The following is a 14561-nucleotide window of genomic DNA, read 5'->3' as shown; positions in this document are numbered from 1 at the left end:
CAGGAAGGCAGGCAGGCAGTCGCAGGGTCTGTGACCTGCTTGTGAGCCCTTCTGGGAGCTGCGTGATTTCTGGGCCGCTCCCACAGTATGGGGCTATGCTGAAACTGTAGCATGCTCTGCCTGCTTAGTGGCTGGAGAGCCTGAGCCTGAGCACTGGAACAAGATCCTCATCAAATAGGGAATCAGAGCAACTTATTCCAATTTGTTTTGTGAAATACTGCTAATCTCAAAGTAATGTCACTGACTAGAACGAAGATTTTCTTCAAGTGAGCTTGTTAAGAAGTCTAAATTTGGTTCCTTAATTTTGTTTATGCTGTGTATTCTTAATAGTTTTGAGGTATATGTAATGATATGCTTTGTAAGGTGGTGCATGTATCATTCTGTATATAGAAACTTCAATAAAAACATTTTGCTTTACAAAAAGTTTGAAAGCTATTTCATTATGTTGTCTGTCCAATAATACTAGTCTTAAAGATTGCAGAACTATTGTGCCTTCAAGAGAATATTCTTCTAATGGAGGTGGATTTCTTGGGGAAGAACCCATCTTATCAATTGTTCAGCTTTTGAACTATTTTTTAATTCTCACCACTGCCCATTTTAGAATGTGTGCCTGAAGCTATACACACACAGTTTTGCCTCTCTGGCTTGCTGAACTGCTCCTATGGCTTCTGACTGGACTACTTAAGATTACAGTATGACTCAGTGTAAGGCAGAATCTTTCCGAACAACAGTATCACAAGTACTTCACAGCATACGCCTCGAAAGGGCCTTTTGTTCTACAGGCCCAGTCTTGTACCGGGGAAGTGAGTGGCAGTTCTGTAATTGAGTTCAGGAGGTTCAAGATCTAGCCATAAATGCAGTTAGCTTACCAGGAACCTGGGATTTAAAAAAATGGCTCATACTATTAAGGAGACACGTTGTGCAACCTCTGCAAGTTATGCACATCATGCTTTCCCTTCTTTCCTCCTCCCCTGATGAGTCAACAAATCTTTTCCTGATACTGAAAACAACTGAAAAGAAGTTCTTTAGAGTGTAAACTGATGAGGGACTATTTCTATCAGGAACATAAATATTTTGAATGAAAACTGCAGTGGTGTTCCATCAGAAACAATATTGAATCAGCAGCTGCAACAAGGGGTTAGCATTCCACCAGTTCTCAGAGGATTAGCCAGTCTTTTCCAGGGCACTGTGTGCAGTCTAACTGAACATTTGCTATTGCTGGGGATCCAGACAGTCTGTGCAAGATGCTTGTGAGTGTTCTTCCTGATTTTTTAAATTGCCTTTTTAATTAAAATTTTGTGCTAGAGAAACAAAAGTGCAACAGTCAAAATAACAAACTCTGCAACACCTGAATACAAACAAGACATGGTAGAATTTATAAAGAGTAGTAGCAGGCAGATTGATGCAGTCTGTGTTAATCCTGCAGAGAAGGTAGCCTGGCGAGTCAAATGTAAGCTGAGCCTAGAAGTGTCTATCCAATAATTGTGAGCTATGCCTTATTTACCTTATTCTAAAACGGGGCGGAAATAATTTGTCTTCTTCACAAGACTGTTCACTTACATAGTGAAGTGATTAATGTGTTATGTTTAAATAGACTATACTGGAGTAGTTAATAAACTATACCTTAGAAAAAAGGGTTTTCTCTCTTTGGAGAATCTGCATGTCCTTAGGTTCAAGTATTTTTTCCACTTGATTGTATGCTCTTTGTAGCAATTGTCACATACATATTTCTGTGATACCCAGCAGATTGGGCTCCTAGTCTGATTGACATCTATGGCCACAATATAAGGCAGAAACGTTATTAATAATGATGGGAAGATGACTTTGCACATCATATAGTAAGTGGAGTGGAGACAATCACAACTTTCCAGATGAAGTAAAGTGAAAGAAATGCTTACAGTTCTTTCTGCTTTATAGTGAGTCAAAGGCAGAGAGGATTGTCAGCAGGATCTTGTACATCTGCTGTCCCATTACTAACTAGACTCCCATCATCTTGTAATTTGTTCTTGATATTGTCAGTATAAATTATCATTTGGGATCTAACATATTCTTTTAATTGAAAATGGCTTCATTAATTTGGATGTCAGTTTTCCCATGCTGGAGAGGGAAGAAAAAATGTTTTAATGTGTGCTCCGTATGCTGAAGAATTCCACATGGCCTCTTTGCAGGGCCTGTCTCTACCTTTTCGCTGAGTCCTAACAGTGCATTTAGCTAACAAGCAACTTCAAAGGCAGCATTGTGGTCTTCATATGTAAAATAGATTTCAATCGAACTACATTTGCTTCATTCAGAGAAAAGTTAGTGTAGTTCTAGAGCAGGCCTAAATAACATACAGAAATTTTGAGAATGCGATCCCAAGTCTAAGCTAGCACAGTGAGTGTTAGGGCTAGCATAAATTTGGGGACTTTGTGGTATTAAACTGAAGAGATCAAGAAAGGGCAGAAGGTAATAATGAAGAATCAKGGGCAAGCACCCCTCCAAGTCTGTGGAGACTTGCATCTTTAAAGTGCATCCTCAGGAGCTGCTGAGGTAGGTGGGCCAAGGTCCTTCTAGATAATTCACTAACTTCATGCTGAGGCAACTAGCCAAAAGTATTCCTCACCTCTTACCTGTTTTTGATCTTTCGCAATCTGCTCTTGAAGACACCTGGCTAAAACTGTGTAGAATAGCAAGGAATTTAGCTTCTAGGACTTGAGATGAATTGGATGTATTTTGGCTTATATCCTCAGTGCTGAAATGAAGACAAATTTTCACTGAGCTCTAAGTAGCTGTTGGTGAACTGTTTGCCATTGTCTTTGACAATCTCTTTTTCCTGTGGACACATTTACTTACCAAAATGATGAAGAAACAGAACTCATCAAGAAGTGCAACTTTTATGCAGGAGAGTCTCGATTTATCACAGGACTATGAAAAAGAAATAAGTTTACTTTTGTGATAATTTGATTTTTGTTCTTTTCTGATCAGAACTTTTTCATAAAACTTCTGAGATTTGCTTGCAAAGCATCAGCTTTAGCAAACTTGGATGAAATCTAAAAATTTGTCTTGGGAACGTGTTTGAAAAGGAAGAAAAATGTCCTGTCTCAAAGTAAGTTTTGCAGAAATTCCTTCAGCACTTTGGACTTTCACATCACTGCATAGAACTCAGCCCCTGTGTTTTTAAGGCTTGGCTGGTAGATTGGGGTGAAAGCTGCAGAGGAGTTCAGAATCTTTTCTGCTTTTACTATAACTGAGATATATGCTCCCAGGATTTCTTCTGGTTAAGTAGTTCTTCCGTTTGGATTTTATGATTATAGGACAGTTTAAAAACAAACAAACAAAAAAAAGTTCAGCTGGTTGTTCATGTGCCTTATAGAACACAAACTTAATGGCATATGCAAGGCATTATTTTTGATCTTTCCTCTTCTTTTCTTCCTATATGAAACAGAAGGGTTTCTGGGGCAAAATGTCAAAGGAGTCATTAGTATTTCTGCTATGTTCCGTACGTCTGTATTGTGGCAGAACAGTAAAAACCTTCTTTTTGACATGATTTTGGCTTAATTTTCTTACAGCTGGCTCATCACTGATTAATGTATTGCTGAATTTCCTTTTCTCTTTTTGTTTTTAAAGTCTTTGTAACAATGTACAAAACCCCAGGAACAGTGCTAGTTTTGCAAACCATAGCAAAAATGTATTCTAAGGGTTTTTTTTCAAGGTGACGTTGAGATCTTTCTGTATAGTTTATGTTCTTGAATGTGTACTGTGAGAAGATTAACATATTTTTTCAGCCTATAATATTCTTTTGAAAAGAATATCTCCTTGATAAGGAGAATGTAATCTGTTGGCCTCAACATCAAACCAAAGACAAAACAGGTCCTCCTTTTCCCTTTTTTGAAATTTACTGTATACATCAGGGATTTTAAATGCTGTGGCTAAAATACCACAGCTGCTGGCTGTGGGGATACTTTAATTTAGATTTTATGAATTAAAAAGATGCATCTTTTTRAATTGGTTTGCTCAGTGCAACCGATGAATAAATTGTCTTCCTTGCTGGTCAGCCTTTCCAATTTTTGCTTCAGTAGGAATCTTCTCCCTGAAAATGCCCTTTTACTGCAGATGAAATCCTTAACCTTGGAGTCCAGGGAGTTATTCTGGTATGTGTGGTAGATGAAAAAGAGGTAAAAAGAGATGAGAAAACTGGCATTCTGAGTGCTGAATGCTTTGCTCATCTTTGGTTAATTGCTGGTCCCCCAACTTTGTGGCTGAATGGTGTTTGGTGACTCCTTGGTGATGCCTTGGGATAATTGTGTGATGTGCAGTCATCCTCTACTTCACCTGCAGTCAGAACAAATGTGGCCCAAGGACTTGATTTTTTATTTCTTTCTGCTTCTAGGTGTCAGTCAGTCTCTCCACCACCTCTTTTGTCCCCACCAAGAAGCCCAGCCTACCCCCTCAGTGACAGCGAGGACTCTTGCCGCTCTTCTCGGCTCGCCAAGGTCTCCAACTCCAGACTGCGCCTCAAGGACTGGAGCAGCCGAGCATCTACCTTGCGAAGCACCTCCACGAGCCCCTCGGACACTGACTCTCCAAGCCACCCTCTCAAAGCCATCAGTGTGGGCGCTTTGGATAAAAGGCTGTCTGTGTTCAAGGCAGAGGACCACAAGCAGAGCCCTAAGGAGGCTCAGCATGGGGACGCGATAGGGAGCCATCCACTGGCCCGGAGCACTCTCTCCTTGGGCACTGCTGCAAATTTGAGGAACATCTCCCTCAGTCGGGCGAGCATCCGCTCGCAGGTGCTGGACATCAGGCAGAAGATCACAGAATGGGAGTGCCGCCGGGAGCCTTCTCCCAGGATGAGCACCTGTGTGGACAAGAGGGATGCTGGGGAGAGGTYGGGCAGCGAGAGCTGCCCTAGTGTGCTGACCTCTCCATGCAGCGAGAAGACATTTGATTTCAAAGGGTTTAGAAGAATGAGCCGAACATTTTCTGAGTGTTCTTACCCGGAAACAGAGGAGGAGGAACTGCTGGACAGAGATTCCTGCCATCGGTTAGAAAAGAGACCAGGCAGGAGTGAGCCTCCTTCTGCAACTTTCCTCAAAGGCCACACGAGGAAAGAGTCCTCTGCTGTGCTCAACAGAATACAGAAGATTGAGCAGGCACTAAAAGAACAACCTGGCAGAGGCCTTCCCCAGTTACCCAGTAGTTGTTACAGTGTTGACAAGGGGAGGAAAAAGTCTCTAACTCTGAGTACTGTTGAGGGACTGAGTGAAAACCTAAGTGATAGCAAAGGAGGGAGTGTTATTTTGGGGAGTGATCCAGGAACACCTACTGAGGCTGAAAAAACCAGTAAGACGAAACAAGGGGTTACTGCAGACTTGGCTGGCCCTAAACTGCCCCTTGAAGGCCCCGCTAACACAGCGGTGAATCCTGTCCCCAAGCCCAAACGCACCTTTGAGTATGAAGCTGATAAAAATCACAAAAGTAAAGCGAGCAATGGCCTACCTCTGTCTCCTACGCCTGCTGCTCCTCCCCCCCTCCCGTCCACCCCTGCCCCCCCTGTGACCAGAAGGCAGAAGAAAGAGTCACGCTTTCACAGAAAATCCCAGAATAGGTAAAATCCAAGGAAATGTTTTGTGCTTGATTTTAGAATGGATGAATACAATGTCTTTTTTTTAATAGCAAAAACTAAAATTTTCCCTCTAATGTGATGCTTTTGACCTGAGAAATGCTAGGAATGTGAGATGAGTATTTTTCTACTGGTCTGCACTGGTGGGATGCACTGGTGCAATACTTTTGCATGGCTACAGTTTTGGAGCTCCCCAACCTGCTTAACTTAATCCCTGGAAAAGACTTTAGACCATGTGTGCTAAAGGCTATCTCACTCCCTTTGGCAAAAATACCCTTATTTGAAATATTTAATGGAGTGTAATTTCATTATTCTTTTATAGCAGGACTATAGCTGATCTGTCAAAGTCTCATCTGCCTGTTTACAACGGAACATGTTGTCAGAGAGTTTGTGTTTCCAAAGCTTGCTAACACAGTGGTCGTGTCAGTTTTATGGGACACTGGTGATTTTATTTAATTAAGAGCTTAGAAGTGTTGTCGTAAGTGACTGTTAGTAGCTCTAGAGGATTAATGTTGAGAAAACCATGCTTTATCACAGAAGAGTCTTTATAATTTTTCTGAGCTACTGATGAGTAGAATATATGGCTACTTTTGCACAGCAGTTTATGGAGTTTGCATTGTTTTAAGTGCAAGATTCCCATTGACTTTGTGGAARTGGTAAAGCTCATTCTACTCATTGCTTGGAAAATTTTAGGGATAGTTGTTGATAAACATTCAAAGTACTACATTTTTAACATGTTCAGCTCTCTATGTATGTGTAGAACACGCACTCAATATTTTAGCAAGGAGCTGTGCAACTAACTGCTAAACAACATCTTGAATGCATGCTGTGAATTCAGTATCTCATGCTGAATGTTGACTCAATTATAAGTTTATATCAGCACAACCTGACCTGAAGTATAKTGGAACAGGAAAAGGAGAAGAGGAGCCTTCAGATTCTTTTCTTTACTTTCAAGAAGCACCTACTTCTGAAATGGATCAAATGGCTCTACTGATGTGTGGTATTTCTCTGAGAAAGAAGGGGGAAAATGTAAAAAGTCAAGCTCTTAATTAGCAGTGCTCATCTTTGAATTCGGGCAATAGTGTCAGGAAGAGGAAACAAATCTAGATCTTGATAAAATTTATGAAATAAAGCTAACCTCATTTTGTTCAGCGTAGCATTTGTCATGTATAGAAGACAAGAAGTAATTTTTAAATATTTGGATATAAATGGCAGTCTTTATTGGATAATTGAGGGGCAAGTGGGAAAATGATCGGTGTAAAATGGTAAAGGGGTCTGTGTGATGGGTGGAGGAGGTGAATGAATAACAGAAGATACTGTTTGTCACAGAATTACCTTGTGACCTACAACTGAGTAATCAAAATCAGTCCCCGAGTACATACTCAAGTGGAATTTGAGACCATAATCTAGTCTAAGTCATCTAGGAACCACAGTATTTTGTTAAATTTTTTTTTGAAACCTCAGTCTCTAAACTATACTTTTTTGAGAAGAGATGTAATTCATGCTTGTACCTGCTGTTGTGCAAGTTCAGTCTCTTGCACAACAGTAACAAGTCACAGGTGGGTTAGATGACAAACTCTTGTGAGCAGCACAGTGCAGCAGTGCATCGTGAGTGCAACCTCAGTCCTGGCTGGGGCTAGTAGGTGTGAACCCAAAATAAAAGCAGTATTTATCACTTTCAATTATGATTAGTGAATTGTAAGATGTAGGATTTGCAGCACTACTATGAGTATTTCATGATTCTTGCAAATCAGTCTGACATTTTGCAGGATAGGTTTCTGTTTACTTGTAGCAACTTTACTCCAGTGTAGTTTAGTGTTCTTCTCTGCAGTTATCTCTGATTAACAATGATGTAAGTATAAATCAATCCCCCAAAAATCACAGCTTGCAGGCTGACTCCCAGGCTGGGTGGAAATTCACTATAAAATCTTAACTTCATTGTCTTTCTTCTTGTACTTCCTTTATTTAAAGTAAGGATAACTCCAACATTTACAAAGAATTTGAAACCATACAAGTCATCTAAAAACCACAACATTTTGTTGCAATTAGTTATTGAAATCTCAGTTTCTAAGCTGTTCTCGTTCTGAGAATAGATGTAATTGATGCTTGTAGCTGTGTATTGCAGGTGAGTATACACGTGGCTTTACACTCACTGGAATGTCATGAGAATATCTGAAGATATTTATTGTTCTAATATTTTGTTCTAAAACTGTTCTTCTTTCTGCTGTTCAGTTTAATATTATGATAAAATGGAGAAAATATTTCATATTTGTCTGCTAGCATAGATACAGGCTGTATCCAGGTGAGCTAGTGCCCACTGTAGCTTCCACACTGCGAAACGATGTGAGCTGAGTGTTCTCTAGTGGCTGGAGATCCTCTGGCACAGATGCAGAACAGGAGAGAAGAGTTAGAGGATAGTCTTGAGCAGGAGGGGCCAATATTCCCTCTTGGCAGTAAAACGTCTAATCTGACTGCCCCCCGCTTTCTTGCCAGGCAGCCTGAACTACCAGGCAGCTGCCAGTGTTTGATGCAGGATGTGCAGGGGAAATAGGTGATTCCTCCACATGTGAGGCATTTGTACACTGAACTTTATGCAAGGACATAGCTGAAGATTCAAGACCTGAGAGAGTTTTCCAACAAATTCCTAAGTCTCCTAGAGCAACTGGAGGAAGAATACTTTCCAGAGAAATGTCTTTTCTTTGAAGAGAGAAGGCCACATGTTTGCAGGGCCCCTGGCAAGAACAAAGCAGTTTCTAATCCCTGCTAACTTGCTCTATAACTTTTTTKGGGGGAAAAAAGTGCATACTTTTTCTGTATTTTCTCCCTTCCTATGTAATGAGGATAACATTACCTTCCAACCTTGTAAGAATGTCAAACAAGTTTGTTATATTGAAGACTGCTGTAAGCACAGGACATGAGGCTCCTCTACAAGTTAATCTGTAGTGCATGAGTTTGGGGTTTGTTTTTTTTTAATCATTTTATCCACATTGCTTAGCAAACACATGCTCAGCTAAGTATTTGGGTTATTTTATGTTTTAATTACTAATTACTTTACTTGTTGTTTTAAACTTTAGAAAATCCTTTGAGTTTGAGGATGCTTCAAGTCTGCAATCCTTGTACCCTCCCTCCCCAACTGAAAATGGAACTGAGAGCCAGCATAAATTTGGATCTAAGAGCACTTTAGAAGAAAATGCTTATGAAGACATTGTAGGTAAGGAGCTGTTGCAGCACATGGACTCACAGTGGGATGTTGAGTAGTTGTGGTCAGAAAGTGCACTGGTGAATACATCCTGTGCAAGAATATTCAACTATTGTCAGTTAAGAGGGTTTTAAATAGAGGGTAAATGGGCTTGATGCATCAGAGCAAACATAACTCATAGTCTGCAGCAGGAGGTTTTGATTGCTTCAAACCTCATTGAGTGGTATTGGAAACAAACTGGTCAACTTTTTGTCATGCTTTTCAAGAACTGAATCGTTCTTTTTACCAAGGTCTTGGCTTGAAGTCTTGAGTGGTGTAAAAATGTAAAGAGGTACAGAGTTCACAGAACTATCCAATGGCAAGATTATCCCCACAGGATTTGTGTAGTCAGCCTGAGCTTTTCAGGATTTTTCTGTGGACTGCCCCAAAGCAGTTGTCTGCAGCACCATTCCTGGTCTCCTCTCAGTCCTAGTTTCTGGTTAAAGAAAAATTAATTTCCTTTAGCTATATAGCCATCAGGAATGCACAATGAAAACACTGTTTTGATTAAGCCTCACAAGAAAAACATGTTTCTTTTGGTCTTAGAAGGAAATGTATGGCCTATGCATACATTCTTTCAAMATAAAAAAGTTTTTATAATTACTGAAAATCGAGCAGCCCTTCAGAGCATAGATTTTCCATGTAAGTGATGAGTATCTGCATTGTTTTTAACTCTTTCAGTGTTGTATTATTAGAATGAATACAAAGGGTACTTTATTTTATCTTGAACAATTAATTTCATCTGTGGGAAACTGGAGGTCTTTCAGGATGGTCAAAAGCATAGCGAACATGTCCTGTGAGGAGACATTGAGGAAGCCACGCTTGTTTGATCTGCTGAAAAAGATGCCCAGAGCCAATCTAATAGCTGGTTATAGATGTTTGAAGGACAGAAAAGACAATCGAGCCTAATTCTTCTTGGTTGTGCTAGTTGGTATAGCAGAGGGTRTGGCCACAAATGGCATCTTGGGAGGTTGAGATTGGACATCAGTAAGGACAGTTTCGCTAGGAGAATGCTGGAGCCCTAGAAGTTGCCCAGACAGGCTGTGAAATTGTCATCCTTGGGGATGTACAGCATGTGGCTACATCAGCCATGGCTGTGGGCAGTGGTCTTGCTTCAAGTGAAAGGCTGGCCTGGTTGACTTCCAAAAGTCCTTTCCAGTGAGCATTTTGATGATTCTTTGATGCAGCTCTGGATTTGGTGGCTATGAAAGAGCACACTGCAGTTTCATTCCTCCCACCACTTTCCGCTGGTACTGCAGTTTTTACAGGCGATACAGAAAAATGAGGTTCAATCAAACAAGAGGTTACTGGACTGGCAACATCCTTTGAAGTTGAGAAGGTATAGGGTCATGCAGAATAGGACCCCTCTGAGTTTTCCTATGGGAAACCCTCCTTATTCTTGGGATTAGTCACCAATTTTATTTCAGAGCACACTCTTGGAGTTTTTGTCCTTTAGGTGCATGGGACATGCTTTGGCAGAGGAGAGGCAGATGGAATTATCCTTTCTCTAATTTGTTTTGAAAACCTAGGTCATATGGGCCTGCTACTGAAAAAGGTCTTTGCTGAATTTAGAGCTGTGCTGGGTCAAGTGGAGAGTTCTGGATTGTTGTGCCTGGCAGAGCAAATCACCGCAGCAGACACTGTGATTGCCTTGCAATGCCATTGGCATTAGTGGGACTCCAGTAATGGGACTCACGGGAAAGAAAGCGAGCTTTCTGTAGAAAACCCTGATAGCCTTTTGGCTGCAAGTGACTTTGTCCTTATAGACAAATTTTGTCTCTGGCTGGTCAGCTTCAGTGAAAACAGGACTTTAGTCTTTCCATTTTAAGCTGTGCTCTCCTTCTCTGCTTTTCAACAAAAGATGCTTTCTGAACACCAAAAGTGCTGCTGTTCAGTGTCTGTTAATAAAACTACGAGAGCTCAAGTAGACTTTTTTTTTTTTTTTTTTAACTATGGAGAAAGTCCTTATATGACCACCAGCCTTCTCCATAAACAGTCAGACCACTGTGCAATCCACACTGGAAAAGGTATTGTGCATTATACTGCTCACCTCTGATCAGAGACTGTTGATGTGCTGCCAGATGTTAGGTGGTAATGCTTGTTTTCCTTGCTTTGGTTTGTTTTTTTGTTAAGAATCAAAACGAAATGCACAGTATTAGTATGAATCTTTCTTCAAATGAAAAGAAATATTGGATTCAATAAAATAAAATCATAATGGGCTCTTCTACATCTTGAGGACTATAAGATCGTTCCCTGCAGATTATAATTTGTGCACTTTGGCAGGCAATGGAAAGAGAATGCAAAATTTCTGATATGTGGAAAACACAGAACTTCATTTTTTTGTACTGCTTTTTAACAGTCTCTTTCTGAAGTGCTTCATTCAGTATAGACAGTGTGGGGGGAATACCAAATTGGTATAATTCTAATAATTTGTCAAGCGTGTTGTTTAATCATTAGCATTAAAGAAACTATCAAGAGTTTTGTGTATTTCATCTGCATAATATATACCTGTAGTGCTAAACTCTGTGCTCTAAGTAGCACTTTTGTACTTGTGCAGACCAGGGGCCTGTAAGAGTGAGTTTACTTGATAGATTTACATGCTGTTTCAAAGCTGGAAAAGGAGTTTATCACTGCTGCTTTGGGTTTTCTATACAAATAATTGGCCTAAAGATGGAAGGTGTTTTTTGGTCTATAACTAACTGAATCTCTTGCTCACCTAAATGCTTGTAGGGTCATTGTAATAGATTTAAAAAAGCTTTATTTTTTTTCTTGGAATTAATACTTTTAATGTAGTCAGTGTGTAACCTCACCACCACCACCAAAAAAAAAAAAAAAAAAAAAAGTCTGTGAATCCTGGGCAATGCAGCAAGCACTTTACTGTGAGACATAGAATCATAAAAAGTTCAGGTTGGAATGGAATCTGGAGTCAGCTGGCCCAACCTCTGGTCAAGGTTGAGTTCTTAAAATATCCCAGGAGGGTGATTCCACAGTTTACCTGTGCAGCCTGTTCTGGTGCTTAAACACCACTGTGAAGATTTTTTTCTTTATATTACTATGAAGGACTTTTTCTCTGTATTCAATCAGAATTTCTCAGGTTGCTATTTGTGAGCATTGTCTTTTGTCCTTTCATGGTGCACGTCCGAGAAGAATCTGGTTCCATCTTTTCCAGAAATCTTCTAAGTAGTGGAAGACAGCAATTAGATGCACCCTCTACACTGAACAGTCCCAATTCTCTCAGCCTTCCCTCATTTATGTCATGTGTACATGAGTACTAGGACTAGAGTCATTTTTTTTTGAAGTACTTCATAACCTCCTTRTGTGATGCATCTGCACACTAAACCATTTTCTTTCTCCTTGTGCCCTTATAGTGTTTACTTCTTTAGTGATCAGATCAAAGATGAGCTACTATGGGTAGTTCACATTATTTTGAGTGATGACTTTAAAAAAAGAGTCTTAAGATATATTAAAAGCAAAAATGATTGTGCTTTGGAATCCAGTGAAGTTGTGAACCAGAGGCTTTGTTTAATTTTGTAATATTTTTTGTGCATTTTAATAGATGAAATATCTGTATGTGAAGTTCAAGACAGATACTGGATCCATTCTGCATTAATCAGGAAGCAGTAGTATAAAGGGGTACACATTCCTAATATTAATCAGAGCAGTATTCCATGTGCAAGGAGCCATGTGGACTTCATTCATCTTCTATACAAGCACTCACAGGAATGTGGCAGTCATAGTAAATGTAACATTGTTTTGCTTTGCTTCTTGTGGTTTTGAATAACTCTTTAATCAGACCAAAATTGATGTGGCTTTATGGATCCAGTTGGGGAAACCATGCTTGGCTTTGTGTGAATTCAAGAAACTATCATACTATTAAGAGATGTCTGAGACAGTTGCTTCTGCTGTGTTTGTGGAAAATGGTATTTCCTGTCATATGTGCCATATGGTTTCAGTTTCCCGGTCTGTTCCCCTAAATTCAGTTGAGATATTTAAACATTGTTATTTAATCTCTAGTGTTACTGAGACGTTTTTCACCTGACATCTAGAAGAAAGCACTTGTTATCATCACCAAAAAAAAAGTTGAATGAGAATAAAGTGAAGGCAAGATTAGGGGCACAGTGGTAAGTTTGCCTTGGGAAAGTTTGGTAAAACCATTTTAATAAAACAAGCAAACAGGTAAATTATAGTTAGTGTTTGTACAAGAAATTGCATTCACAGTTCTGACATTAAATGCAATTAAATTCCTCCTTTGCTGAGGAAAGTGTTCTTATTCTGTGACTCCTCAGAGTGCTGGGTGCAGTAGAACAGGTGGAAATTTCTTTTAAGAGGACACTGCATAGATCTGCCAGAGAGCCGTTGCTTAGCTGGGCTCTCTTATAAAAGTTGCATCTTACATTGAGAATGTTTAACTTGGTGTTGCACAACTCCCATTTGCCCTGTCCAAGCAAGAGCCTTTGCTCTGACAGCTGCCCAACCCTTGCTTCAAAACACTTTCTTCATGAGAAGAAGGAAAGCTATTAAAATGCTTTTCCTCCCTGAAGATCTATGAATAACAATCCTGTAATTAAAATTTCTGGGGTTTCTTCCTTCTCTGCTATTCTTGAAGTCATGGGAGGACTATTCAACACACAGCCCTGGTGTATGTTTATCAAATTATTCATCTTTTAGCAGATGTAGTCCTTTATTGCTGTAATAAAAAGGACAGTTAGTATAAAAATGGGCTTGTTTCAGCCACATGTATTGGTGCAGAGAGATCTTGCACTGGTAGGGTTCCTGCTCAGTCAAACTGGCTCACATGCAAGAATGGTATCTGCTCACTAAATTTCAGTGGTCCAAAGTGTTCTCATAACTCAACTAGTGTAAAAGACAACTTTAATAAATTAATCTTTTAGAATTCTCAGCTGGTATTAGGTTTCCTTTTCCTTTGGGAGAAGACAGACTTTACTTTGTGACCAGAATTCTCTTAAGTGCTCACCACGCTGATAGTTGCAGAGGACAAACCCGTGTTCCATCTGGTTTGGCTGCATGCCTGGGCTTTTGAGTGCCTTGCAGTTTGTGGTGGCATTAGCCCTTCCTCGAGTTTGGTTTACAGGCTGCCTGCTAGGGCCTTTCCCAGTGCATAGTTTTTCTGCCAGAATAGCTCCAGGGCTGAAATCCATCTTTTAGTTCATTCTTCTCCATCAAATTCTATTGAAGAACAAAAATATTTATCTGCTATTGCCTAGTGGAAATATTCGTGTTTCACTGGGATCAAAGCCTCTGGAAATACAAAGTAGGGGGATGCTGGCATATACTAGGACTGACATAAGCCAGAAGTTAGGTGGCATGCATGGGGCATAATAGGCAGCAGTGTCAAACCTTGAATTAGAGCTGCTTGGTGGCAGGTTGCAGTGCTGTGCTTAGATCACCAGGCTATCTCTCTCTCTCTCTTTTAATCTTGCAGTCAATATAGTCAGCAATATGGGACTCTTTTGTTCATAAAATGCATTTTCAAGTGGCATTTTAGAATATGCTGTGGGATATGGAGTCCAACAAATACCCACTGGCTGAGGAACTACTTCTCTCAAGCAGGCTCCAGCAGCTAGAATGACAACCTGGAGGGCTACCTGGGCAGATGGATTAGCTATTAAAGAACAGATAACCTGGGCAAGAGGAAGAATAGTCAGAGGTGTAAGGTTCAGGCAAGTGGTAAAAATTCATGTGATGAACTTGTTCCTCTAA

The 14561-nt window shown here is 40.1% G+C and overlaps 1 protein-coding gene across 5 annotated transcripts in view; it reads left to right on the top strand.

The window, feature by feature from the left end:
• The window catches only part of DENND2B (DENN domain containing 2B), a 186738-nt gene that overhangs the window by 103068 nt on the left and 69109 nt on the right, over positions 1-14561 (top strand). For 4 of the 5 annotated variants that reach the window (XM_085317183.1, XM_085317185.1, XM_085317184.1 and 1 more), the window contains 2 exons: positions 4370-5587; positions 8677-8813. In XM_085317183.1, coding sequence (XP_085173309.1) covers positions 4370-5587; positions 8677-8813 — 1355 coding nt within the window. The remainder of the gene's footprint in view (positions 1-4369; positions 5588-8676; positions 8814-14561) is intronic. The other variant, XM_085317187.1, reaches the window with a different exon arrangement.

Source organism: Rhea americana, unplaced genomic scaffold (assembly GCF_003343005.1).
Source record: "Rhea americana isolate MKP2758 unplaced genomic scaffold, rheAme1 scaffold_49, whole genome shotgun sequence".
Taxonomy (NCBI): domain Eukaryota; kingdom Metazoa; phylum Chordata; class Aves; order Rheiformes; family Rheidae; genus Rhea; species Rhea americana.
This window is presented reverse-complemented; position numbering and strand designations above follow the sequence as displayed.